Source organism: Choloepus didactylus, chromosome 18 (genome assembly GCF_015220235.1).
Source record: "Choloepus didactylus isolate mChoDid1 chromosome 18, mChoDid1.pri, whole genome shotgun sequence".
NCBI classification, from domain to species: domain Eukaryota; kingdom Metazoa; phylum Chordata; class Mammalia; order Pilosa; family Megalonychidae; genus Choloepus; species Choloepus didactylus.
Window position 1 is genome coordinate 52191177 of NC_051324.1, and position 27310 is coordinate 52218486.

The 27310-nt window shown below is 51.5% G+C and overlaps 2 protein-coding genes and 1 pseudogene across 5 annotated transcripts; 1 reads left to right on the top strand and 2 right to left on the bottom strand.

The window, feature by feature from the left end:
• Nucleotides 1–324: 324 nt before the first annotated feature.
• On the bottom strand, nucleotides 325–4048 carry LOC119514777 (annotated as a pseudogene).
• Nucleotides 4049–11101: 7053 nt separating this feature from the next.
• Nucleotides 11102–15851, top strand: LOC119514069 (tubulin gamma-2 chain). Its single transcript, XM_037809626.1, has 11 exons — nucleotides 11102–11360; nucleotides 11628–11740; nucleotides 11936–12103; nucleotides 12415–12483; nucleotides 12801–12880; nucleotides 13250–13376; nucleotides 14107–14193; nucleotides 14308–14457; nucleotides 14895–15047; nucleotides 15131–15292; nucleotides 15430–15851. The coding sequence occupies exons 1-11, from the start codon at nucleotides 11312–11314 to the stop codon at nucleotides 15625–15627; spliced, it is 1356 nt and encodes a 451-aa protein (XP_037665554.1). The 5' UTR covers nucleotides 11102–11311; the 3' UTR covers nucleotides 15628–15851.
• An 859-nt stretch (nucleotides 15852–16710) lies between these two features.
• PLEKHH3 (pleckstrin homology, MyTH4 and FERM domain containing H3) lies at nucleotides 16711–25415 on the bottom strand. Of its 4 annotated transcripts, none has more exons than XM_037810037.1 (13): nucleotides 24799–25411; nucleotides 22796–22851; nucleotides 22338–22420; nucleotides 22049–22240; nucleotides 21805–21962; nucleotides 21579–21699; nucleotides 20455–20761; nucleotides 19672–19879; nucleotides 19303–19430; nucleotides 18841–18973; nucleotides 18179–18637; nucleotides 17683–17874; nucleotides 16711–17105 (listed from the first exon to the last, which is right to left on the bottom strand). In XM_037810037.1, exons 1-13 carry the CDS (start codon nucleotides 24958–24960, stop codon nucleotides 16929–16931), a joined length of 2376 nt encoding a protein of 791 aa, XP_037665965.1. In that variant the 5' UTR covers nucleotides 24961–25411; the 3' UTR covers nucleotides 16711–16928. The 4 variants fall into 4 exon arrangements, 2 of the variants coding, with proteins under 2 accessions (XP_037665965.1, XP_037665964.1); XM_037810036.1 differs by having other exon boundaries at nucleotides 19294–19430; XR_005212792.1 differs by having other exon boundaries at nucleotides 16968–17105; nucleotides 18204–18637; nucleotides 24799–25415.
• Between the last annotated feature and the right edge of the window lie 1895 nt (nucleotides 25416–27310).

Consider the following 27310-nt stretch of genomic DNA (forward strand, 5'->3'; position numbering starts at 1 on the left):
ACAAATTAAAAATGAGGTTCTTAAAAATCTCAACTTGACCAAATATGAAAAAATTTAAAAACCTTTAAAGGTGTAATGAGAAAAACCAGGCTTTAAAAAAAACACATTTGTCATTACCAAAAAGTGATGTCTTTAGGTAAAAATAATAAAAACTCCATGTTGCACAGATAATGCAGATATTTCTAGTTATCCGGTCAACAGGCAAACAGCAAGCACTTAAGGTCTTTGGCTCCTATCTTTTGTTCATTTCTTATTGTTGAAATTTCATATTCACTTCTTGTTGGATGACTAAACCGGATGATGGTAGAGATGGTAAGCCAGCATTTACTCGGCCCCGCCCTGCTTAGCCTCTGGAGCAGACAAATTCTCAACTGGTGGACAGGCTGCTTTTGTCTCTTTGCCATCTTGTGGTTTAGGGTTGTCTGGGTGTCTGTGTCATGGTACCAAGGTTGAGGCGGCTGCTGACCTTGGGTCTCATCTCCTTGATTTTCCTTATACTCTTCATTGCCCTCCTCCAGAGACTGTCTTTGGCATCATGGTCCATAATCTTGATACATATTCTGCCTCGCTGCTCTGCCTTGCTCTCCTGCACCCTGGTTGTCAACACCCCCCATCACTCCTCTGCCCAGGAGGGTTGGAGCACTGTGGTCCAGTCCAGGGGGTCTCTGCATGTAGTAAGGTGGGATCCGTCACTTGCAATAGGACCAGAGCTGTTGAGCCTGTCCTTTGGGAGCACGCTCTGATCCCTCCTTCTTTTCTCCACTCAGTTCACTTTTCTGGTAATTAATTCTGCTAGTAATTGAGTGCAGGACCCCTATGACATGGATAACACCTATAACAATTCTGATCTGCTACATATTTATTGCTTTGCACTGGAACTCCAGCAGGGTTCATTTGTTGCCTCCATATCCACACCCTTTTCTCCTTCATCAACATCAAACTCCACAGTCTCCTCATCTCCTAAAATACAAAGATACTTCCTAGGGTTATTCTTCTCTATACAGTCCGGTGTAGGAATACATCTTCCTTGGTGCCATTTCTGTTGATTAAACCATACCCATTTCTCACACTGAACTACTTCATTGTTCCCAAAACCATCATAGTGATGATCTTTTTATGCCAACTTGCAAGCACTTCCAATGTGGCTCCTCCTAGAGTGTGATGGTTAACTAGGCAGGGAGGTGGTGTCGGGGCTGCTCAGGGCTCTCTAGGGTCCACTCACAGCTCTGTTACCAATGGAATTCTCATTGTGGTTTTGATTGGCATTTCCCTAATGGCTAACACTGTTGAGTATCTTTTCATATGCTTATTGGCCATCTGTAGATCTTCTTTGGAGAAATGTCTATTCAAGACTTTTGCCCATTTTTTAGATGGGTTTGGCTTTTTGGTGAGTTGTAAGGGTTCATTATGTATTCTGGATATTAAACCCTTATCAGAAGTATGGTTTCCAGATATTTTCTCCCATTCAGTAAGTTGTCTTTTCACTTTTTTGATAATGTCCTTTGATGTACAAAAGTTTTTCATTTTGAGGAAGTCCCATTATTTTCTCTTTTGTTGCTTGTGCTTTTGGTGTCATATCTAAGAATTCATTGCCAAATCCAAGGTCCTGAAGATCTTCCCCTATGTTTTCTTCTAAGAGTTTTGTAGTAGAAGCTCTTATATGTGGGTCATTGGTCCATGTTGAGTTAATTTTTGTATATGGTGTGAAGTAAAGGGACAACTTCAATCTTTTGCATGTGGATCTGCAGTTTTCCCAGCACCATTTGTTGAAGAGATTCTATTCTTTCCCCATTGAATGGACTTGGCACCCTTGTCAAAGCCACTGGCCATGATGGTGATGACAGCACAGCACTGTGTAAGTGATTAATGTCACTAAATTGTATGCATGAGAGTGGCTGGGATGGGAAACTTTATGTTGTATATCTGTTACCACAATTTAAAAAGAGGGAGAGAGACTAAAGAGACAATGACAATTAAACGCAATATGTGATCCTGGAATGGATCTAATAATGGAGGAGAAAATGCCCAAAAGGACATTATCAGGACAATTGAAACAACTGGAATAGGGACTGTATGCTTTAGATCAATGTTAAATTTCTTAAACTTTTAGCTATACTTAAGGTGGTTACATAAGTGAGTGCTCCTAGTCTAAGAAAATATACATGGCAGTGTTAAGTGTCAGAGGAGAACCATGTATGCAACCTACTCTCAAATGTTTAGAAGATAGGCAGACAGAATAGACAGCTAGATAGATACTTATAGATTATAGGCAGCCATAGATAGATCAAATGATATCACAAATGTGGCAAAAGGCTGGTAGTTGGTAAATTTGGGTATCTGCTTGGGGGTACATTGAAGTTCTTTGTATTGTTTCTGTATTCTTTTTGCAATTTTCCTGTAAGTTTTAAATTATTTCTAAATAAAATTGTTTTTTTTTAAGTAGGAGTTATGCCTAGATTACCGTAGGTATAGTATTTTCTGTACAGAAATAGTTTTTAATTTTAGAAATAATTTTTAAGGTTTTCAAATAAATGGACTAGATAGAGAAAAAGATTGATTGGCCATAGATGTGTGGGTGAGATGCTTTATTTTTAACAAGCCCCCAGGTTTACTGATGCTGCTGACCCAGGACCACAGAGTGAGGAGTGTGGCTATAGAGCAGTGATCTCAAACTAGGTGCATGAGAAATCTCCTGGGAGGCTCGTTAAAACAAATTGTTGGCCCCTACCACCAGGATTTCCAGTTTAGAGTCTGGGGTGGGGTCTGAAATTCTACATTTCTAATAAGTTTTTAGGTGATGCTGATGCTTGAGGACCACTGCTGTAGAGGAATGAGTATTAGATTGTCAGAGAGATGTCTGGGTTTCAGCCTCAGTTCTGTTACTAATTGGCCCTGTGACTCTATCTGGTAGGAATGAGTTCAGCTGCAATCAACAGAACACTTAACAGTAGCTTAAACAAATAGTAATTTTTTTTCCTCACTTGATAAGTCCAGAGATGGGCAGTAGAGGCTTAGGGCACTCTTGGGACATCGGCAAGGACAAAGGGTCTTTCAATCTTTATGTTCCACCATCATTAATGTGTGGCTTTTGTGTTCATGGGCACAAGATGGCTGCTGAACCAAGTTCCAAGCAGGAAGAAAGGAGCAAAGCAAAGGAGATAGAGATATGCCAGCCTCACTTGCCCATTTGAAAAAGCTTTCCCAGGAGTCCCATTTCATGACCTCTACGTACATCTCATTGGCCAGAACTGTGGCAACCATAGACCAATCACTGGGAGGTGTATTAGTCAGGGTTCTCTAGGAAAACAAAACCTACAGGAGCTATCTGTAATATGAGACTTATAAAAGTGTCTCATGTAACTGTGGAGATGCATGAGTTCACATTCTGTAGGGCAGGATGCACGAGTCCAAATTCCATAGGGCAGGTCACAAGCTGGCAACTCCGATGAAGGTCCTCAATGAACTCCCCAGGAGAGCCTGGCTAGCTGAAGAAACCAAGGTTCTCTCTTTTCTCCCTTAAAAGTCTTCAACTGATCGGATTAAATCCAGCTGACTAAATTCTCTCATTGCAGAAGGCACACCCTTTGTTGATGTATTCAGCCACAGATGCAATCAATTGACTGATGATTTAATAAACCAGCCTTTTGGTTTATTAACCAGCCACAAATGTACTTGCAGTAATGGTTAGACCAGTGCTTGCTTTGACCAGACACCTGGGTACCATCACCCGGCCAAGTTGACACATGAACCCAACCATCACAGGAGGTGACTAGGGAGAAGGGATTTCACTCCACAACCAATATTGTCTGCCACCATGACTGCAGACATACGCACAAAAGCTTAATACAATATCAGACAATAGAAGATCTAAAAAGTAAGTACCTCTCAGCTGTCTGGACTTCAGTCTCTTCATCTGTAAAATTGCATGAGTTGCACTACTGGCATTTTGGGCAAGACAATCATCACTGTGTGGGACTGTTCTGTGCATTGCAGGACATTTAGCATTTCTGATCTCTAGGTACCAAATTCCAGTATCACCTACGCCCATGATTGCGATAAAACCAAAAAGGCCTCTACTAGTTTGCAAATGCATCTTGGGTACACAGCAGGGGCATTGGTTCCCACCCCCACCCCCAACCTCACCCTATGTTATCTCCTTATTGTTACATTTAAACCATTGTTGAAAAACCCTCCTCCTCTTTTGAGGCACATAGTACCCAACTTCACAACACTTTACTACTTATCCCTATGATCTACCTACTTCCAAATCACTTCTTCACATTCTCCAAAGACTTCCCCTCCTCACTTTCATCCAAGGTGACTTTCATTTCTATATGAATGGTCCATCCAAAGCCCTGTCAAACCATTTATTGATCTCCTCACTTCCAACACCATTTATCTCTTCTCTAGTTCAGCCTCCTGCACTATGGCCAGACCCCAGCACTTGCCATCCCACAGAACTACTCCTTAAACATAAACTTGACTGGCTCACTCTTTCACCACCATTTCCCTCACCTTCACTTTCTCACTGCCGTTGTTCTGTTCTTCTTCCCACTGTTTATCTCATCCTCCCAAGCTATCAGTCCCTTCCTAGCTTCATATGCTTCTCCACACAACCTGGACATCCTGGTCCATTCCACCTTTATTTTCTGAATTTTTCACTACATTCCCCTGATAAAACCCTTGGCTCTGGCTGACTTTCTGCCCTCTTACTCCTACACTTGGGCAGCTGAGCACTGCTAGAGACACTGCACACCCACGCAGACTGTTGCCTTGACAACCTGGGGATCTCTAACCTCCTCTACCCTTCTCCACACCCTGGGCTGGTAGTCCCTCTGTATGTCCTTGTCAGCCCTCTCTTCTGTTCCCTACCTTTATCTACCTCCCTCTCATTCTCACTCTTGGCAGATAACTTCACTCCTACTTATCAGTGAAAATAGAAGTTGTCAAGCAGAAGTCCCCTCAACTTCCTGCCCCTGACTGCCACCCCATTGAAACACTTATTTTTATCTACACTCATCCTTTCCTCCCTTTTATTGTGGGAAAATTTCCTTCCTCTACTTAATCCCTCCACCTGAGTCCTGGATCCCCAAAGCTCCAGCCTCCTCAGGAACACTGGCTCTCAAAATTCCCTTTCTGTCATTTCAGTATTTCAACATAAAAGCTTCTCCCATGTACTACAAAGTAGCATTCCCCAGATGCTAGATTTCCATTTCCTCTGTACAAATCGCTCTTCTCTTCTCTTTTTCATACCATGGACCCCTTTGGTAGTCTGGTGATTAATGTTTTAAAACGCACAAAACAATATACGTGCAATTACAATGAAACCAATTATATTAAAATACAAGTGTGTGATATAGTAATACATGTGCTCCCTTTAAAAAAACTTACTGCATTAACATATATACAACATAACATTTCCCTCCTTAACCACTTTCAAGTATACAATTCAGTGGCATTAATTACATTCACAATGTTGTGTTACCATCACCACCATCCATTACCAAAACTTTTCCATCACCCCAAACAGAAACTCTGTACCCCATTAAGCATTAACTCCCCATTCCCTATGCCCACTCTGCCCCTGTCTCCCTGTAGTCTGCTTTCTATCTCTTTGAATTTGTATATTCTAGTTTTTTCATCTGTATTTTTCAAATACATTGTTTGTCCTTTTGTGTCTGGCTCATTTCACTCAGTGTGATGTCTTCAAGTTTCACCCATCCTTTTAGCGTGTGTGTGCTTCTTTTAATTTTATTTTTGTTTATCCTTTATTAACACATTAAATAACAAGATCTTGGAGTGGGTCTAGTAACTCCAGGAATTTCAAAGCAGTGATGATTGTAAACAATACTTTGCAACACCTGCATCAAAGTCACAGCTACTGCTAATGTTACTGAAGTGTGATGCCAGGTCATAAATGAAGGAAAGGCTAAATTTCAGTTAGAGGTGAATGAAAATCAAGATGTAATTTTTTTCCCCATCCAATTTCATGGATCCCCTGAATTCTATCCATGGGTCCTTTCTGGGGATAGACCCAATAATAAAACCCTGTCTTGATATCTATACTATCTGCCCATTTCTTTATCTTCACTCATGTCTCAAGTTTATGATTCCTCAAATATCCCTTGAGTTCCATTGTGTATAAGAATAAGCAACCTTTTGTACTCTGGCTTTTACCTCCATGCCCAAGTCACTATTCTTGCCAAATTCAAAGGACCTTTTTCCAATCCCTTATTACTACATCTCTCTGCAGCCTCCAATGCCAAACTATTCTCCTTCCTAGTCTTCTGTGTATCCTTCTCTATGTCTGTGCCTTCAGATACAAGTAAAATCTGAATTGATTATCCAAATCAAATAGCCTAAACCACATGGAAAATATATCTCACATTTCAAGAGGCCCAACGGAGCAAAACCAGGGCTGATTAATTTGAAGGCTCAGCAGTGACCAGGGACCCAGATGCCTTCCATCTTTCTGCTCTGTCATCCTCAGCATGATAGCTTGTCCTCAAAATGCTCTCTGCATGGCTGAAAGAGAAGCATAGCAATTCCAGGTGCCACATCTAAATGTGACAACATGCAGCCAAAAAAGACAGCATGTCCCTTTCTACTGGCTCTTTATTTTTAATCAGTGAGGAGACCTTTCACCAGATCCCCCAGAAGTCTTTTCCTCACAACTCACTGGCCTGAATTGCATCATGTGTCCCTTCCTAAATCAGTCCCTCCCTGGCAAGGAAATCATGATTACTCTAATTGGCTTGGACTAATCAGGATTTACCCATGAACCACTTGGAGAAAAGGAGGGAAGCAGAACAAAATCAATGCTCTGCCTGAAACTAAGAGGGTAGGCAACACTAGTTTTTCTCCCTCTTTTCTGCTTGCTTCATTTTTCTTTGCCATAAAATCTTCCTTCCTACCCCTTAACTGTTGTATTCTATCAGGTTGTATTCTGAGTTCTCTTCCAATCCAGCATCATCCCACACCGTGCATTCTCCCTTGGTGACCCTATTCATTGCATGCCTTTAACCACTACCTGGGCATGGCTGACTGTCCACTTGGTTCTCTCTCCTTAGCTCTAGGCCTGTGCATTCTCTGTTGCCCATGGGGCCCCTAACTCCATCTGGAGGTTACCAGGTCCCCTAAAACTCAACTTGTGCAAACATGCTCCTCCCGAATTCCCCGTGTCTCAGTAAATGGCTCTACCTTCACCCAACATCCCAAGATTATCTCAACTTCCCCAGGTTACAACTGTGTACCCGGCACATTTTAGGTGCACAATCAAAGAATGAACAAATATCCTGCAAACAGGCTTACTTTTAGGTTTACCTCCTATTGCTCAAAAAAACTATACAGAACAAAACAGCTGTTTCATTCTATTTCATAACCAAAATGTGAATTTAGCACAAACCCCCTCACATAAAGAGCTTCAGCTCTTTCTCATCACTGTTTTAATTTTCCCTTGCTTTCATTTCAAAAACCAAACTCCATGGGGCCATCGAATCCCAGTCTCATGCATAGAATTGGCTCTAACTAGCCGCTTTTCCATGAAATGCACTCTGCTCTTCCTCCCAGGCCCTGAGATACACCCTCATTTCACCACCTCACCCTTCTACCTACTTACCTCCAAAATATACCTGTGCTCTTGGCATAGTCAATGTGGGCATCCAGGAAAGGCCAGAAATGAAGATGCATCCAAAAAAATGTTTTATTCAACCTGGAATGTCCCATCAAGACTCTGGACGTTTAGCAAACGTCTTAGTTATTTACAAATGCTACATTTATTATCAGAGGCAGACCAAGGCCTCAGACAAAGGAATGCCACATCCCACTACATTATCATAATCTGGGTCAGAGAACACAGAGCCAAGAAAATTAAACTTAACACTCAACCATCAAACTATCGGTAATGACCTTCAGAGTCTAGAGTTGAAACCCAGGAGATGATGAACCTGGTTCTTTTGCTCAACCTCAATGGAAGTTAGATCTGAAACTGAATCTGTAGAATCATGACAAGTCATTCGATTTCATTTATTTTTTACGTATTTAAAGTAAACACTCATTTCGCTTTTACCTTGAATAAGCTCTTCCATCTGGAGTAGTAGCCAAGCTATACTTCAGTTCCAACTGCATCTAGTGATAACGACAGCAGCTGATACTTGTTGAATGCTTACTATGAGCCAGGCACTGTGCTATGCACCCATGTATCACCTCATTTCACTGACATGGACTGGTCAGTTCTCAGCAGAAATGGAAAGCCATAGCCTACTAAGAACTGGGAAGATTTACATTCAGCTCTGCTAATGTGCATAAGCATCTACAATTTCAACGTATTTCTACCAGACTGAGAGGAGCCTCTGGCTCATCAGAGATGACTTCTTACACGGCAACTCTTCCAACTCAGATAAACTCACATGTTCTAACCTGCTTGCCTATAAACTGGGATTTGAAAGGTTTTCACAATTCTGGGGGACCATGAAGAGGAAGACAGTGTTTTTAATCACAAGAAAAGGTAAAATTTAACTCTTATGTCTTGCAAGTGTTCAAAAACTATTTGCAGCTTTTTATTTTTTTTAAGGAAGCAAACTGAACCTTGTAAGACTCACAAGGCAAGGAGGCCTGGCAAGTTTGCTCTCATCTCTCAAGCCTTCCTCTTCACCCCTGGGCAGACTCTATGCTCTAAAAAGGTTCTGGCAAAGCCTCTGGAGACAGCCAGCTCTTAAGAAGTGGTCCAGTTGAAGAAAGAGTCCATGAGGCTAAAAGTGTAACTTGGACCCCACCCTTAAACTTCAAAGGGAGCAGTCAGACCCTCCCAAAAAGGGCAAGGCTACCAGGTCCTCCTGAGGGCCGCTCAAGATCTTCTGACACCCAGGCAAGAGGTAGAGGAAGTGAGCTGGGATGCCTGGCTAGGGTGAGGGGAGGGAAACTGAGCCGAAACTGGGGAAGGTGGTGAAGTGGGGTGAGCCAGAGTCTTCTTAAGAAGCCCCGAGGATTTCGGGTGGGTGGGAGCTGGAAGGCGGCCTAGTTCTCTTCAGAGAGAGAGAGAGAGAGAGAGAGAGAGAAGGACCAAATGAGAGAACAAAAAACTTCGACAGAACATGACTTTTGGCTTTCACCGGCGCCCTTGCAGGCAGCTCCCAAAGAAAGCCCACCAGACAGGGACAGACAGACAGACAGACCAATGGAGCCACAGAGAGGCCGACCCACATGGGCAGGGGTTTGGAATGTTCCAGGGGGTGGGTGAGCTGCAAAGACTCTAACAATCACTTTGGAGACAATTGGACATCCATATGGAAAAGATAAAATAGATTGCTATCTCACAGCAGGCCTCCAAATAAATTCCAGATGAACTAAAGACCTATAGGGAACAAGCAAAACTATTATGAAGCTTTTGGAAGAAAACATAAAAGGATAGCTTATGACCCTGGGGTAGGGAAAGATTTCTGTAAAAGGAATAAAACATGCAAAATATAAGGGAAAAGATGGATACCTTTGTCCACATTAAATCCCTATGACAATCTCATGTGACATCATATGCAAAATAAAAAGACAAGCCATAGACCGAGAAACAATATTTGCAACTCAAAGAACCAAGGCAAAATTCATAGAATATAAATGCCTACAGATCAATAAGAAAAAGAGAAACAACACAGGAGAAAAATGGGCCAAAAAAATATGAACAGGCAATTCACAGAGGAAGAAAAGCCAGGAACAAAAGAAAAGTGAGACAATGACAATTAAAGGCAATACATGATCCTGGACATGTTCTAATGAAGGAGGAGAGATGGTTCAAAAGGACATTATTGGGACATATGAAAACACTGGAATATAGACTGTAAGCTTTATATCAATGTTAAATTTCTTGAACTTGACAATTGCACTTAAGGTGGACACACAAAGTGGAATATCCTTATTTTTAAGAAATGTGCATGGCTGTATTAAGTGTTCAAGGGCCATGATGTATACAATCTATACTCAAGAGTTCAGAAAATGGATTGTTAGATAAGCAGATAGATAGGTGGATTGATATATTGATGGGTAGATAGAATGATACAGTGCATGTGACAAAAGGTTAAAACTGATATATCTGGGTATGTGAGGGGATAGGGATGTGCTGGAGTTCTCTGTGTGGGGTTTGTATTATTTTTTTAACTGCCCTGTAAGTTTAAAAGTATTTCAAAATAAAAAGCTTAAAAAAAAGAAAGAAAGAAAAGCAAATCAACTTCACTAGTGATAATAACTGAATCCCATTCAGCATCTATGGAATTGACAAAAATTAACATCTGATAACCCAAGTGTAGAGACAGGAATTCTATTGCTGGAAGAGGGTAAATTGATACGACCATCTTGGAGAAAATATGCCAAACCTAGTAAAGTTGAAACTGCACATGCCCCTTCTAGAGACATTTTCCCTCATATTCATAGGTGGACAAGTCCTATGCTTCCTCTATCTAATAGGGAATAAGTGGAAAGAATCTAACCCCCTCTATTTGGAAATAGAATAAACTGATTTTATTCACTCAATGAAATACTATACAGCAGTTAAAGGGAATGAAATAAATCTACACGTATCGATATGGCTAAATCACAAAAACCTAATGTATGGTGATAGGATGAAAAAAGCAGATCGCAAAAGGATATTACACTATGCCACCATTTATATAAATTTTTATAAATACATATATAAAATAACATATATAACATAAAAGTTGCCGGTTTAACAATTTTAAGTGTATACTTCAGTGGTATTAATTACAATCATATAAAATTTCAAAACATAAAAATACTAAATAGTACTTGTATGTTTACAATTCTTCGTAAAATAAAATTTGAATTTAAGAAAAGAAAGTTCGTTTGGACCCAGCATCTCTACCTAGCAGATCACGCAGAGCCTCTCACCTACCTATAATAGAGCGGATTAGCTCCACACACCTGTACCACTGCGTAGACCTGGCTTGTCCGCGAAAGCGGCCCCACCTCTCCCCTCCCCCATACTAGGGTCGCGACTCCGCGGTCCTCCCGCGGTTCTCAATGCGCAGGCGCGAAGCGCGGACTGGGAACAAGGGAAAGGAGGGCGTGGCCTCACTCTGCGCCTGTGCGGAATTCCAGCTGTGACTGCTGTGGGAGATAATGATGCCCAGGTTCGGATCACCAGCCCGCGGGCCGAGGGGAGGCCCATACTGCACACGCGCAGACCGAGCACCCGCGTCAAAAGACCGAGAGCGCGCTTCCCACGTCCTGCGCGCCCGGCTGCCAAGCGTTGGTCTCTGCTGTGACTCCCGCCCGGCGGGGGCTGAGTGCCCACGCCTGAAGAGCGATGCCCCGGGAGATCATCACCCTGCAGCTAGGCCAGTGCGGCAACCAGAGTGAGCGAGCGTCAGCTCCGGTTCTGCCCCTTCGGGTTCCACCCAAGTGCTTGGCATCCTGCCGTCCTCCTTTCCCTCCCATTAATCCCTATCCTAATATGCATGATGAACCGAGCCTTAGACCAAAAGCGGGCCCCAGGCTGTGATGGCTCCCGGACCCAGGCATCTTGGGCCGCCTCTCCCAGTGTGACAGTCTCTGACCCCGACCCTGGGCTCCTGGAGACCCTACGGCTCTAGCAGACCAGGCGCCCTTCCCCCTCCCCCCAGTTGGGTTCGAGTTCTGGAAACAGCTGTGCGCCGAGCATGGTATCAGCCCCGAGGGCATCGTGGAGGAGTTCGCCACCGAGGGCACTGACCGCAAGGACGTCTTTTTCTACCAGGTGCCCCCAGCGACTTGGCCAAGGCCCCAGTGGCCCAGGGGGCCTGAAGGGAAGGGCAGCGGCCCGGTACTGGGAAACCTGCTGGGTAGACGGGCCAGGGCTTGAGAAGGGAGGGCTGGCAGGAGCCAGAGTTGGGCGTTGGGAGCACTGGGCAGGCCCCAGCTGACTGGGCCTCCCCTGGACTCCGGTGGACAGGCAGATGATGAGCACTATATCCCGCGGGCCGTGCTGCTGGACCTGGAGCCCCGGGTGATCCACTCCATCCTCAACTCACCCTACGCCAAGCTCTACAACCCGGAGAACATCTACCTGTCGGAGCACGGTGGAGGAGCTGGCAACAACTGGGCCAGTGGATTCTCCCAGGTGCCCAGGCAGGCCATCCCAGAGACTCACCCCAGGTCAAGGCAGGTTTAAGCAGCCTGGGGATTCGACCAGACCAGAGTAACAATAAGTAAGAGACAAACGGGATTCCCTGACTTGAGGAATAACTGGAGAAGAGGTTTATGCAAATTTTGTGCAAATATTAGCAAAGTAGCAGTTTTGTTTGAGGGCCACATGTGAAGCTCTGCTTGAGGGTGGCAACAATGTCCCAGGGTAGAGCTTTTGGTGCTGAAAAAAACACATGCTCTCCACTGTCTCTCACTCTGACCCTTCCTCCACACATCTCTATTCAGGGTGAGAAAATTCATGAAGACATCTTTGACATCATAGACCGAGAAGCAGATGGCAGTGACAGCCTAGAGGTGAGGTTCTTCCCTACTGAAGGAAAAAAAAAAAAAAAAAGCTGGCGAGCACTGGAGAATGGTCAGGAGGTGGCCTGAACAGGTAGTCTGATGGGGCAATTAAATTCAAAACCCATCTATTGAGCATCAAATGTGGAATACTGAGATAAATAAGGTGGAGGCTATAATCTGGCTGCCACCAGCCCCTTAAGCATGTGTCATTCACCTTCTCTTCTGGGCTGTGAACCTAGGTGGACACACAGGGGGCCTTGAGACAAGGGTATGTTGGGAGTGGGGAATGAGACAAGCCTGAAGCCTCTCCACCCCTCCCCATGCAGGGCTTTGTGCTATGTCACTCCATCGCCGGGGGGACGGGTTCAGGCCTGGGCTCCTACCTCCTGGAGCACCTGAATGACAGGTGAGCCCGTGTTTGGGGAGAAGGCAGTAGCCCTGGTTCCCTGGCTGGTGTCCTTCCTTTTTCTCACCTTTTCTCTTGAACTGGAAGGCCTGCCACTACCCTTCTGAATCATAGGGACAGAGCCTGGCTACCCAGGCAACATCTTGGAAGCAATAACTGAGGGGATGGCAGGATTGATGCTTGAGGCTTATCTTTTCTGGCTCCTGGGCTCGGAAAATTCAGTTCTACCCTTACCCTTGAGTACAAGAATTTGGTGGTGCTTGGATAGGAATGGCCTCTGTAGTCCCTAGAGAAGAAAGAGATAGGCAGTGATGGGAGCCTTCTAATTCACTGTGCCACCCTCCCCTCCACCCTTTTCCTTACCTTCAGGTACCCCAAGAAACTGGTGCAGACATACTCGGTGTTTCCCAACCAGGACGAGATGAGCGACGTGGTGGTACAGCCCTACAACTCGCTGCTCACACTCAAGAGGCTGACCCAGAACGCTGACTGTGTGGTGAGCACAGAAGGGAGCTGGCGCTTTGGTTGGCCTCTCCAAACCAGTGGGGCACATACATTCTGCCCTGCCCAAGCCCCTTTCCAGAGAACAGAGGACCAACAAAACCACTCCTCATGGGCTGAATTCTGAACTCGTGGGGTGAATTCTGAAATCGATGTCCAACCCTCAAGTTGCTCACAGTCCCCTTAGGCAGCAAGACTCGCAACAAAGCAAATATCCCACTCAGCTATCTCCACTTTGCCTACTTAATGCCTATTCACGCTTGGACTCTCAGCTCAAGGGTCACTTTCTCAGGGAAACCTTCTCTGACCAGCCAGTTAAGGTCAGATTCCTTTGTGTATATTTCAAGTTGTAGCTATAATTTCTGTTTTACATTTAATGTCTGTCTCCTCCACTAGACTGAAGGTCTGGTGAGGGGAAAGACCATGCCTGCTTTGCTCTCCATTGTATCTCCAGGCCAGGCACAATGCATGGCACAGAGGGAGAAACTAAAATATTTGCTCACTGTACTGGACAGTAGAAAAGTGTCTCAGAGACCACTACATTCCTGGTTTTGGAGTTTAGAGCTCAGCATCTCAGAATTTAGAAATAACCACTACAACTCATGAATGGATGTGAATTCTGTTAGAGCTTACAACCTAGGGATATTTACAATAAGCCTTCCCTTATATCTTTCTCTGCCCTCTTTCTCCTCTAAAGGTACTGTGACCCTCTTCTGTCCCCCCAGGTGGTGTTGGACAACACGGCCCTGAACCGGATCGCCACGGACCGCCTGCACATACAGAACCCGTCCTTTTCCCAGATCAACCAGCTGGTGTGCCCCTACCCCTGGACCCCTCTGCACCAGGGCCATCCCTGCTGGAGGACTGTTTTGGGAAGGGAGGCCCTGCCCAGACTGAGACCTGTGACATGCCACCTCTGTCCCCAGGTGTCCACCATCATGTCGGCCAGCACCACCACCCTGCGCTACCCCGGCTACATGAACAACGACCTCATCGGCCTCATCGCCTCGCTCATCCCCACGCCGCGACTCCACTTCCTCATGACTGGCTACACCCCCCTCACCACAGACCAGTCGGTAGGAGCAGCCCTCAGTGCCCCAGACCGGGCTGGCCCTGGGCCCAGCAGGCCCTGACCTAGCCTCTCCCTTCTCCCGCTGCCCCAGGAGCTGCCCTTTGCAGCCCCAAGAGGCTCTGGGCTCAGGGACAGAAACAGAGCATGTGACTCTCTTACTGACTTGTTCTCTGTCTTCTGCCTTTGGCCCCCTGCAGGGGTGGGCCATATGGGGTCTGCTTATGGCCTGCACAAGGATGTGCAATTGCTGAAGCGAGGAGGGCTCAGACTCCTATCCACCCCAGATGCTCATTGTAGACCTGTCTCCACAGACACTCTCCAGAGGGACCAGACTACCCCGAGTCTGATGGGGGCATGTTAACTGTGACTCCTCTTTCTCTCTGTGTCTCTGGATTGTATCTTGGGCACTGGCCTGGTCCCTGTTACCCACTCTCCCCTCAGGTGGCCAGCGTGAGGAAGACAACAGTCCTGGATGTCATGAGGCGGCTGCTGCAGCCCAAGAACGTGATGGTGTCCACAGGCCGGGATCGCCAGACCAACCACTGCTATATCGCCATCCTCAACATCATCCAGGGAGAGGTGGACCCCACCCAGGTAACTGGGGCCCCTTCCTTCTAACCCCTGAACCCACAGGGGTAGAGGAGAGGCTACATATACCGCTCTTGCGCCCTCCCCAGGTCCACAAGAGCCTGCAGAGGATCCGAGAACGGAAGTTGGCCAACTTCATCCCCTGGGGCCCAGCCAGCATCCAGGTGGCCCTGTCGCGGAAGTCTCCCTACCTGCCCTCGGCCCACCGGGTCAGTGGGCTCATGATGGCCAACCACACCAGCATCTCCTCGGTGAGTCTAGTCGTCTGGTCTTTTTAATGGCCACTCTGTTTCTTTAGCCACCTTCATCACCTGTCCCCAGTCCCTCCTTAACCTACTCTGTTCTTGGCATTAGCATGCATCAAGGAGGAGATTTCAATCTTTTTCAGCTTTTTGAAAGTTCCTGCCAGCAGTACGACAAGCTACGGAAGCGGGAGGCCTTCCTCGAGCAGTTCCGCAAGGAGGACATCTTCAAGGAGAACTTCAATGAGTTGGACAGATCCAGGGAGGTTGTGCAGGAGCTCATTGATGAGTACCATGCAGCCACACGGCCTGACTATATCTCCTGGGGCACCCAGGAGCAGTGATTTCCCTCCTTCTCACTGCCCTGGGGACAGTAATGACAGCCCCTCCAAGCCTGGTTCCTCTGGCCCAATTTCCTCTCACCTACAACCATTCTAGGTGCATTACCAGCCCAGGAACCAACCCTACTTCCTACCCCCTTCTGTGACGTGACCCCTGATATGCTTGTTTAGCTCTGATGAAGTAATAAAAGCCTGGCTGTGAATATAGTCAGGACTTGGACTGTGAATGTGGGGCTGGTGAAGGGATCTCCAGGTTCCTTCCCAATTTCAAGGCATGTGATGGTAGGGTAGCCTTTATCTATTCTAACTTTTTACAGCTTTATCTAAATCTTAGTGTGTGCACTGTTTCCATTATCTTTCCCTTACAGTGGGCCAGTCTGTTTTGCTGGAATCAATCCTATGCAAGGTTACAGAGGGTTACTGAGATCTGCTGTCTCCTCAGTGCCTGAGCTCCTGCCCCAGTGTAGGTCAATGTTGCCCCAGCCTTCTCCACTGTAGGCAGAGGGTGTGGAGACTATTTAGAGAGGGCTCATAACATGCTGAGCAGGTCAGAAAGCCAGAACTCTGGGTTCCAGGTGCCCAGAGCCATCAGAACTCCAGAACGCAACCCAATTCAGTCCAAGCTGAAGAGACGTTCCTTTTTTGTGCTGGAGAAGTGCTTGGGTCTGTATCCTACCTCAAGCTTCTTCCCTCCACTCCAGGCCCAAAGCAGTAGGCACACCAAAGATGGACTCAACCAGGGCCCAGAAAGCTGGACACCAGGGTAGGAACTGGGCAGTGCCAGATCTGATGACTCACTGCCCTCTGGCCTCAGGGATGCTAGGAGGCCACCCTCACAACACCCAATGGAAAAGGGAGGGTGAATAATTGCCAGCTTTCAAAGCCACCCTTTGCCTGCCCCACCCAGCACCCTACAGCAGCATACTGGCCAGGTAGAAGTTAGTTCCAGAAGGTCAAGGAGGGTGGTGCCCTGAGGTATCCAGACTCCCCAGTGCCTGATAAAAGCCGAGTGTAGGCATACAGAGAGGTGGAGTTCTGAGTTATAAGGCTCCAGCTTGTCCATTGACAACACTCCCACAGGAAGGGTTTGTGTAAATAAGGATTTTTTTTTTCTTTTTTTCTTTTTGCTTCTCTTCTACAAATAAATTAAGAAACAAACTAGAAAATTGTCCACACCCATTGAAGCTCTTGGGTGTGGATTGTGCCCTGTCCCTGCAGGGCCAAAAGGGTCCATGTTTCCCTCAAATCTGAGTAGTCCAGGCCCAGGCTAGAGGCAGGAGGGAGGTCGTGACCTCTTGGCAGGCTCAGTCCTGCAGCTGCTCCAAACAGCCAGACTGTCCCTGGAACTCGTCCAGGCCCGGGTGCTGGCTGGAAGGAGAGGTGTCTGGCAGGTATTGGCATGAAGGAGAAGGGCTGCCACAGGGCCCCTCAGAGGAGGGGTTGGCCAAGTAGGCATTCACCAGCTGCATGATCTCTTCCACCTAAGAGAGGACAGAGGACAGGGTACACTCAAAGCCATTGGGCTCTCTTTCTTTGCTCATCTTCCACCCAGACTCTGGAGGTCCAGCTTCCTTACAAGGGCCCTACATGATCCACCCCCTGTGACCTTTCTTCCCATCACGCTCTCCCTCTCACTTACTATGTAACAGCCACACTGGCCTTTCTGCTCCTTTAGCATGCCAGGTTTAGTGCCATCTTGGGGCCTTTGCACTTGCAGTTCCTTCCACCTGGAATGCTGTTCCCCTAGATCTTCCCATGGCTAGCTTAAAAATGTCACCTCCTTTGAGATTCCTCCCCTGACCATCCTACCTAATGCTAGGGCCACTTCCTGTCACATTACTCTTTCCCTTATAGCACTTATCACTATCCTAAATAATCTTTGATTCTGTGTATATTGTCTGACCCCCACACTTTAATGTAAGCTCTTTGAGCTTGCCTTTGATCACTGCTCTATCCCCAGGGTTTAGAGCTGTACCTGGCCCATGCTAGATGTTCAGTAAATGTTTCTTGACCTCCCTTCCCTTCCTTCCTCCTTCCACAACCCCTGTTCCCACTCACCTGGGGGCTCTGCAGGAGAAGCTGGCTCTCTCCCACCCTCAGAGCCAGGGTGTGGGGGCCCATTAGCTGGCAGGCGGCCACATGGCTGTAGCTGACACTGTGGATGGGCTCTGTCTCCCCTGGTCGGGAGAGGGACATGGCCTTGGCTCCCAGGCCCAGGCATAGCTTCTGTGGAGCACCCCCACCAGTCTTCTGCAGACAGAAGGCAGAGTCAGGGAGGAAAGAGGGGGCCCTGCAGCACTTTATTTGATGGTGGATGGGGAGAGGGGTGGCTGGGAGCAGGAAATTTCCCCAACCTCCCTTTAATCCACAATGTGTCTGAAGGGGGCAAAGGTTCTGGAGGGTGAGGGCCCCAAGGCCGGTTACTCCAGGGGTTTGAGATGGGCAGCTGAGCTGGGGGTAGGAAGAGAAGTGATCCACAGATGAAGCCTGTGGCTCTGGGGCAAAGGCTTGCAGCTTGGGCCGCCAGAGTCCCCTTCTCCCTTCTTCCCCTCACCGTGCTCAGCTCCAGAACGTCATACCGAGCAGCGCCGAACCCCGGACACTGTGCCGCCAGAGCAAGGTAGGCAGCCATGGCCTCAGCTCGGCCCATGCCCCGCAGTCGCTTCCAGCCGCCCAGCACAGCAGCCGCCGTGCCGGCGCCGCCTCCTCCGTCGCGGGCCCCACTTCCCGCGGTGCCATGGGCCCCGCCGCGCCGGGCCCGCTCCGCCCGCCTCTTAGCCAGGCCTGGGCTCCAAAATGCCCCGGCCAGCAGGGCGGTGGAGGGGGGCGGCCTGGGGGCGGGGCGGGGCGGGCCTTCCCGCGGCGGAGCGGGGGGCGGCAGCAGGCGGTCCAGGCGCGGCAGGGGCGCCAGCGGGGAGAAGTCCCGGTGCAGGCTCTGCAGGCGCAGCGCCGCCAGCGCGCGCAGGGTGTCGTCTGGCGGGGGCGGCCGGCCGCGCAGCAGCAAAGCGTGAGCCTAAGAGGGAGCACCAGGCATCAGGGCGCGAGCTGCGTCTGTGCTGTCACGAAAGCACCCCGGAACATGGAATCCGAGGAGGCCTGGGTTCAAGGAAAGCCCCCCCCCCCCAAGGTTGCCATAAAGATTAAATAAGATGGCCTAGTAAGGAAGGTGTTCAGAATCGGGGTCTATTTGGGGGCGTGAATCCCGGAGATCCTCACTTGCTCAAAGAGGAAAGGCAATTCGTGACCGTCTGGGGACAACCCCTCAGGGTGCAAAGGTCCGTGAAGACGCAGACATAGTCTCCAGCCTGAGTCCAGCAAGTCCTCCATACCCACTTCCTCGGCGGCCAAACTTCGGAAAGAAAAGGAAGCGACGCGACAGTGAAGCAGTTGGCCGCGTGGGACACCGACCCGACCAATCTGGGGTGGGGCAAGATTTCCAGATTGCGGGGGGGGGGGGTTCCAGGCGGAGAGGAGCCTCCCACCAGCTGGGTCCAGGCAGACCTTGAAGCCAGACTGCAAACCCCTTGAGGGCAGGGGCCAGGTCTGTGAATCTAGCGAACATCACTGAGCAGGGCACGTGGTAAGCGCTTGATCAATGTTTGTTTAATGATTGATCAAAGCTGAGAAACGAAAAGCTAGCTGAGAACAGGGCTAGGGCTGGACAATTACTTCTCAAACCTGGTGAGCACGTCGGCCACGAGGGTCCCCCCAGCCAGGGCTCGTTCCTGGGCGCCTCGCTGTTCGTACAGCGCGAACGCATTGCGGCTCCGGGCCAAGCCCAGCCGCCCCACCAACTCGCGTGCCACCTGGAGGAGAAGGAGGGTGAAGGGAAAGGTCAGACCTCATAGGGGTCTTGCCAGAACTCCGGGAGGGGCTGATCCTATTGGAGAGGTATTTCAGGTCTCTTAATTCCGCCACACCCACCCACACTCCTCACCTCCCCCCACCCCGCGCCCTTTACCCAGACGATGAATCTGACCCACTGACAACGCATGGGAGTCTGGGAGGGTGGGTTGTGGGGGGCGGGGGACCTCTCTTTGACCTCACCTCCCCCGCTGTTGTGTGGGAGTCTATGGCCACCCGGCAGGCGCCGGCCCCGGGACAGTGCACGGTGCACAACAGCTCCTGCCGCTGGCTCAGCGCGGAAATCTCCGCCAGCGACGGCACTAGCTCCCGGCCGCGCGTCCGGCCCAGCGCTCTCCGGATGAAGCGCGCATACTCCGCCAGCTCCGAGTCCGGCAGCGCCTGCTCTGTCCTGCGAGAGGGGTTGCACGGAAATCAGCGGTCGGAGGGCTTCCCTTCTGCCCCTCCCTCCCACCTTCTTGTATTATGGTTTCTTTCATCTCGTCGATTCCCTCCCTTCCAACTCTATACTCCTTGAAGGCCAGCGACCAGCTCTTCTAAATCTGTCCGGGGTACTCGGTATAGCGCTGAATTACATTTTAAGCCCCCTGGCAGCTCTCTCCCAAAAGCCCCCTCTCACTTCCAAAAGTGTGCGTGACTCGTCTTCAGATTGAAATCCAAAATCCAGCCGCATTCCGCTTTTCAACCTAAAAGCCCAGGCGCCAGACTCTGTTAGCCCCAAAGAAAAGGAGCCTGTTTTATAACTCCTCTGCCCAAAAGGGGCGCCATTTTCTAATTCCTCCGCCCACAAGGGGGATACGATCTTGTAATCCCCACAAAGGCGCTTATGTCCTAGCAGCGGCCCTGGCCTTGGGCAGATCCCTGCCCTTCTCTGGGCCTAAATTCTTCATCTGCAAAGCCCTTTGGAAAGGCCTGCCATTCTCTCCCAGCCTGGCAGCTCCCATGTCCCCGCCCTGCCCCTCTCACCTCTCCAGATGCCCCAGGAGGTGGCCGCGAACCGCTCCTCCAGGCCGGAAAGTGCAACTCATGCAGGTGAGGAGCTGCCAGTACCGCAGGGCCGCGGGGTCTTGGGTAGCAGGGCGACCCGGCGGACCCGCAGGGCCTGAAGTCTGCTTAGCCAGCTGCAGGAAGAGTTCGTCCCTGAGCGCAGGCAGGTCCCGGCAGGTCTGGAGCACACCCTGCATCAGGGTCTCTGGGCGCCGCGCCCCCTCCAGCGCCTGCAGGGCCAGGAAAAGCCGCACCGCCTCCTCGCGCAAGGGTGCATAGCCTGGACCTGCGGGAGGGTGGGGGCGGAGGGACGGTTTGGAGGGAGGAAAGAGAGTTGGGCCCTGGGAGGAAGGCATGAACCGGAGGAAGGTCAGAGGGAGTATAAGGGGACAAAGAGTGGCCAGGTGAGGGAGGGTATGAACGACAGGCAGAGTGAAGGGAAAGCAACGGTCCTCAACAGAGCCAAACTCAACCCCTGCCTCCCTGGAATCCTTGCTGTTGGATCCTGCTAAGTCTGGATTTTGGGTTAATACAGTAGAGGAATAGGCTGAGGTTCATAGATTCAAACCCCAGATACTGTAACTGGTACTGAGAGCCATCACCAAGGGCAAGAAAACAGGCTGGACTGGGAATCAGAAAACTAGGGCTCTCTTCCCAGCTCCCTTTAACCCTCTAGTCATAGGACCTGAGTAAGTCACTGTCCCCTCTTGGAAAGAAGTATAGCTGGATGCGGGCAGCTGCTTTTCCAGCATATTCTCCCAAAGTGGTGGCTTTCCCTTCACTTGTGACGGTAATATGATATGGTCTTAAGAGTGTGGTTGAAAGATTAGATGAGAGTGTAAAACTCTTGAAGGAACATTGGTGGTCAGAATGAGACCCATAGGGAAGGTGGCCAAAGGGGGCCCAATTTTCAGTGGTGGCTTCCTTCTCCTCCACCCTGGGTATCAGTTTGGCCAGCTTCAGTTTTCAACTTCATCCTCTGAAAAGTGAGGGGCAGGGTAGACCCCTGAGGACACTTAAGTCTCTGCCAGGTAGCACAATTAGATTCTTATCTCTGATCTACCCCACTCAGTCCAGGGAACTTGGGCCACAGGACTACTCACCTGGGGCGCTGACTCCGTAGGGCAGGGGCAGGAGTGGGGCATACAAGGCTCCACTTGTGTGCCTCAGAATCGGGTTCCGTTGGTAAATGAGAGCCACCGCCTCCGGGTCTCGGCCACTCTCCTAGACAGGGAGTGAGCGGGTCAGGGAAAGGGGGTTCCTCAAGAATTCAAGCAGTTTCTGGGTCCACCACCCTCCTCGCTCTCACTGGAGTCCCTTCTCTCACACCTGAATGTCCCTGAGCAGCAGTTGAGTGGGGGTCTCGAGTGGTGCCTTCGCGGCGATCACGTCTCGCAGCGCCACCCCCCAGCGCTCCGCCTCCGCCTGGCGCGGCGAGCAGAGGCGGAGGCTGTGTTTCCGGCCAGACACAGTCACTGACCACAGACCTGGGGAAACGAGAGGCCGCGGAGGGCAATCAGAGCCGGTCGGGGCCACTGCCCAGGGAGGTAGGAGAGTCCTCACGGGGTCTCACCAGTCTCCTTGGGCCTGCGCTCTGGGCCAGTCACGGAGCACAGGCTGGTGAGCACGAGGCTCCCGAGGCGCCGCGCCCCCTTCCCGCTGCTGCTGAACTGGTCCAGGGAGTCCCGGGTGAGCACGAACCAAGCCCGACGCGCGGGCAGCCAGGGCCGCGCCCCTCCTCCGCGGGGCTCGCGATACAGCCAACCTGGGAGGACAAGAAGGACAGAGGACGAATCAGCAGGCGCAATTATCCCCCGGAGGGCTAGGAATGGGGATGTCCAGAGTGCAGTGGGGGTCTCCACCTTTCACGACGATGTCCGGGTCGTCTTCCCGCGGCCCCTTCTCCGGGATGAGGCTCCGCGTCTCGTCGGAGGAGCTCTGCAGCCTGGACGGGGGGCGGGGAGAGGGGGGATGCGGGGGGAAAATTGAGCAAGTCTGCCGGGCCGCCGCCCTGCCTCGAGGGGGAGCCTCAGTAGGGGTTCCCCAGACTGTGAGGGGTGCCTAGCTCCGGACCTTGTCACCCCTCCCCCAGGCTGTGGGAACCGCCGCGCAGCTCTGACCTCTCACCAGAAATAGCCCTGGGCCCCCCCTCCCTCCCCGCGCCCCCGGCCGGACCGCCCCCCGGGACCCCGGCCAAACCACAGCGTCCGGCACAGGGCCTCTCCCTTATTGCACAACCGCGGGAGGGAAGACTGCGAGGATGGGGGTCCTGAGAACCGACTGGGGTCCCGAGACTTTGGGACTTGGGGGTGGCGCTCACCTGTCGGAGACGGGTCCGCTCCTCACCGGCTGAGTCAGCGTCACGTCCAGGGGACCCTGGAAAAACAGGCAGGGAGGTCCTCAGTGTCAGAGCCCTCCCCACGCCACGCCTGAGGCTTCTGCCCCAAGGATAGCGCTGCTCAGGAGTCATGGAGTGGGGTCGTGGCTGGGGCGGAGCGAGTTAGAGCCGCTGGGCTGGCCCCTCCCCGGCGGTCCACAATGTCTACAGAGCAGGTCCAGCTAAGAAGTCAAGGCTAGCGCCTTGTCATTTCTCCGTTACACTTGGAAGATATAATCAGGGGTGGAGTAGGGTGGAAAAAGTACTGAGCAGGAGTCAGGAGACTTGGGTTCTAGTACCGGTCCAGCCACTAATTCTTTGTGGAGAGTCCCTTCCCGTTTTGGGTCCTCAGTTTCCCCATCCATAAAACGGGAAAGGTGGACAGAAGTCCCTTCCTGCCTGGCAGGAAGAAGAGAGGAAACACCCCCTCCTCTCCATTTTCCCTTGCACACTCTTTCTCACTTGCTCTGGGAGAGTAATCTGAGGGCACCGAGGTGAAGGAAGGGAAGAAGTAGAGGCATCCTTTCTCCCAGAGCTCTTCACGCCCTCCCACAGACGCCCCTGGGGCTCAGCAGTGAGCCTTCTGCTGGGGCTCAGGAAGGACAGACCAGGCTGAGGAATAGCACGCTCCAGGCAAGGTGTAGTCTGGGATTTTGCCTTTCCCCCACCCACGCCCCAACGCCCTGGAACTTCAGTCCTAGATTGGGGTCTGAGAAGCCCCAAACCCATCCAGGAGCCTGGCCATGCGGGAACTGTGCCGCCATCCCCACCGTGCCCAGACTGCCAGAGCCAGAAGGGGAGGGGGGGAGGAGCCAGGGACACCTGTCCCCAAGCGCTGGGGAGGGGGGGTGGTGGAGGTGGAGCATGAGGGAGGCAATGGCGTGGTTGACAGAACCGACCCTGCCCAGGCTGGAAGCTTGGGGACGCCTGGGTCCTGCTTCTTCCTGTGGCTTACATCCACCCATTTCCTGGAGGTTTTGAGTGGGGCTGTCAACCACACCACCATAGGGGCAGGTACTGACCACCCTCTCAGACCAACTCCCCTAAATCGCAGTTCCCGAGTTCCCTCCCTTCTCCCTTTACCCCCCCCCCTCTATATTTATCCGCCCTCCGCCTCCGCCAGGTGCTGGCGCCTTCCCCGGCGGCAGCAGCCCGCCTCACCCGGGCACCGAGCCACCGGGCCTGCCGGGGACCCCTAAGCGGGGGATGGGAGCCTGGTCTGGGCGACAGCACGCAGGAGTCTGGTCACTGGTGTGCAGCAGTATGGGGGAGGGGAAGCCAGGGACTGGAGGTCTCTCACACCAATCGTGCCTCAGTTTTCCCACGAGGAGATTCGACAAAATCGAAAAGTCGAGTATCCCTCATCATTCCAGGAACCTCACCAGAGGGGAAGAGTGTTCCGTTCTGAGTGGCAGGGTAATGAGGGGCCCTCGAAGAGCCGTGGTCCGCAGCTCCCTCTGTGTGGAGTCCCCGCCAGGGACCCCAATCCTAGGAGGCCTTCTCCCCTTCGCCCAGGTCCCCGCGGCGGGAACTCCCGCATCTGGCCCCAGTGCTCACGAACTGGGAGCGGACTCAGGCGTCCGAGCCGCCCAGCCGGCCTCGCCACATTCCTCGGCGCTGGCGGAGGCGGAAGGAGACGGGATGGGACGCAGAGCCGGCGGGGAAGGGAGAGGCAGGGCCAGGTCGGGCCACGCGTGACGCCTCCCTTGCCTCAGGGCCCCCAGCAGGTGGACAGCGCCCAGCGAGCAGCGCAAGGCCCACAGGCACATCCCGAATAGGGCTGCTCCTTGACTTCTCGGGGGCTTTTGATCCCCAGGCAAAAACCTCCCCCACTTTCCCAGTCCGCCAAAAGCCCAGCGTTTGCCTGGAGCCTGGAGCCAGAGCAGGCGTGACGGCCGGTGGTGGTGAGAGGAATCCAGACAAGGCTCCAGCCCCCCGGGACTTACCCTCCCGCCGCCCGCTGGACTCGGGGTCCGTAGCTCAAAGGTTTCCTCGTCCTCGTCCTCGTCCCCGTCCCCGCTAAGTTCGCCGTCCCCGTAGTCCCGGTGCAGAAGAGTGAAGCCTCGACGGCAGCAGAGAAGCCACCATAATCCCCCGGGGAGAGGCATCCGGGCGAACCGCCGGGGGATGGGGGCGCGGGCAGCCTCCGCTGAGCCGCAGGGGGTCGGAGAAATTGCAGGGCTTCGACCCAGGAGGAGTGGAGGGGAAAGGGGAGGCTGGAGGAAGAGGAGGGAGAGGGGAACAGGGAGGGGGCAGTGCCTGGCGCTGGGGTGCAAGGCGACACTAGCTAGAGCCTGCGGGGGGCTCAATGTCTGGGCCCCCGGAGGGGGAGGGGGAAGAGCGTCCAGGGTCGGGGGGAGGAGGGGAGGAGGAGGGAGCAATGTCCGGAGCTGGGAAGTAGTGTCCGTTGTAGTGTCCAGCCCTGTGGAGGGCAGTGTCCGGTGCAGTGTCCGAGATGGGCAGATGTCCAAGCTCCAGGGAGGGTCGTGTCCGGTGGCCGGGGCCCGGGTCGCCCGCGCTGCGCTCCCTGCAGCCCCGGGACTGGCGCGCTAGGGGAGCGAGCACAGCGCCGGGACCCCGCCTCCCCAACCCCCTCCCTCCCGCGGGTTACCCCCCTTCCCTCTTCTTTCTCTCCTCCCTTCTTTACAGGGCCTGGTCCAGGTTTCGTCACAGCCTCCTCTGCCCAATCTCTATGCCTGGCGCCGGGCGCGGCCACCAATCAGATGGCTGAGGCCGCGACGGGTTGCATCATGTGCCGCTGGCTTGGTGACAGCGGGGAGGGGCGGTGAATTAGGGAGGGAGGGGGCGGTGCGATGTTAGCCACGCCCCAGCCCCTGAGGTCGGATGCGGGTGCTAGTGACCTCACTGAAGCTCCGCCTTCAAGCTCTTCAGGCTTTTAACTCTTCGCTCACCAATTAGATAAAAAACCCTCCTGAATACTGTGAATAATTGTACGCTTTGGATGATTGTATGGTATGTGAATATATTTCAATAAAATCGCATTTAACAAAACAAAACAAAACAAAACCCTCCTGAGAACGAGCTTTGGAAAACAAAGGGGATAGAAGTTGATGTCAAGGAAGGTCTGACTGCTGCCTTCTGAGTCCCAGTCTCGTCTCAGGGGCCCTGAGAAAGGCAAAAGCTTTAGCTGTTTAGAGGGTGGGAACTTGCGCCGGACTCAGCTCTAGAGGAGGCCATACGTCTCGGGGGTGAAGGAGTCCAGGTTCTCGGTATGAGTTACCTCCTTTTGAGGTGAAGAAGTTGAGGCAGGGACTCCGGGAAGGCTCAGAGGTAGGCCGGAGATAAAATCGAGCTTAAGGTGCACAGCTCACTGAACTCAGGTGGAAAAAGTATCTCGGGATACTAGGGATTCTGTGGTCTCTAAATAGAGGCCTCTCAGGGCGAGCCTGCTGTTCTGTGAAGGAAGGGGTTAACCGAGGCTTTAAGCCGAAGGGGCGGGGCCGCGGAGGAGGCGGAGCTGGGGCGACCGCGGGCGCGCGCCTTGCTGACTCAGCGGCGATTCCCGCGGTCTCCAGAGGAGGGTGGCTGGCCGTGCTGGACCCTTTGAGGATCGGCGCCGTCTCCCGACCTTCCCTGGATCCTGGCCCCTGCAGGCCGTGATTCTTGGTCCCAGGCTCCAGAGGCTTTAGGGAGGAAGGCTAACCCCAGCTGGGCGGGGCGGCACAGGGCGGAGACATCAGGCCACCGCCTCCCTTGAGACCTCTTGGCCACGCCACGCCCCATTCGCCCCGGGTCCCCTGACTGCAGGCTGGAAAGACCGGGCCAGCTTTGCTGACCGGATATTAAACTGCGAGAGTTGTCGCACGTGAACACTATTGTGCCTGTCAAGATTGTGTAAAACAAAGCCAGGAATCAATGAGACCGTCTCCAGAGGCCATCCCTGCCGTGCCCTCGCCGCAGATGATAGTGGCCTGCTCTGAGATTTCCTAGGGATGGAGACACCGCAACCGTTTGCTTTTCTCCGGGACTGGATCCCAGGCCCTTGCCTGCAGGGAAGTTCTTTCCGATGTCTAACCTGCCTCTTTCCAGTAGGCTCGGTGCATTTCCGCTCATCTCGTCCCTAGGGAATATGAAGAACAGCAAGTCTCCCTCCCACCCCCACTATGCCCATGATAAAGACTCCTGGGAAATTTGTAAATTGCAATTCCCTCCTAGTCTTGGTTTTTATCCAAAGTGAAAAATTCCAGCTCAGCTTTTAAAATTACTTTTTTTCCCCCTTATCACAGAATCTTAGAATCTTAGAAGGGTCGGAAGAATCTTAGTGGTCATCCAATCCCAACGCCCACCCAAAGCTGGAATATCCTGGCCCTTACCCCTTACCCTCCTCAGCCTCAGTCACAGTCAGAATATTCCAGAGGCAGGGAACTTGGTACTTCCTAAGGCAGCCATTAACAGATAGCACTGCTTGTTAGAAAGCTCTTCCTTACCCTCTCTCAA

Excerpts from the sequence above, each read along its gene's own strand:
- LOC119514069 (XM_037809626.1), top strand. The coding sequence starts at position 11,312 with ATGCCCCGGGAGATCATCACCCTGCAGCTAGGCCAGTGCGGCAACCAG. Across the intron at positions 15,048-15,130 it reads GAGAGGTGGACCCCACCCAG|GTCCACAAGAGCCTGCAGAG; the intron begins GTAACTGGGGCC and ends CGCCCTCCCCAG. Across the intron at positions 15,293-15,429 it reads ACCACACCAGCATCTCCTCG|CTTTTTGAAAGTTCCTGCCA; the intron begins GTGAGTCTAGTC and ends AATCTTTTTCAG.
- PLEKHH3 (XM_037810036.1), bottom strand. The coding sequence starts at position 24,960 with ATGCCTCTCCCCGGGGGATTATGGTGGCTTCTCTGCTGCCGTCGAGGC. Across the intron at positions 21,963-22,048 it reads GCGCAGGCCCAAGGAGACTG|GTCTGTGGTCAGTGACTGTG; the intron begins GTGAGACCCCGT and ends TCGTTTCCCCAG. Across the intron at positions 18,638-18,840 it reads TGCCTTTCCTCTTTGAGCAA|GCTCACGCTTTGCTGCTGCG; the intron begins GTGAGGATCTCC and ends GCTCCCTCTTAG.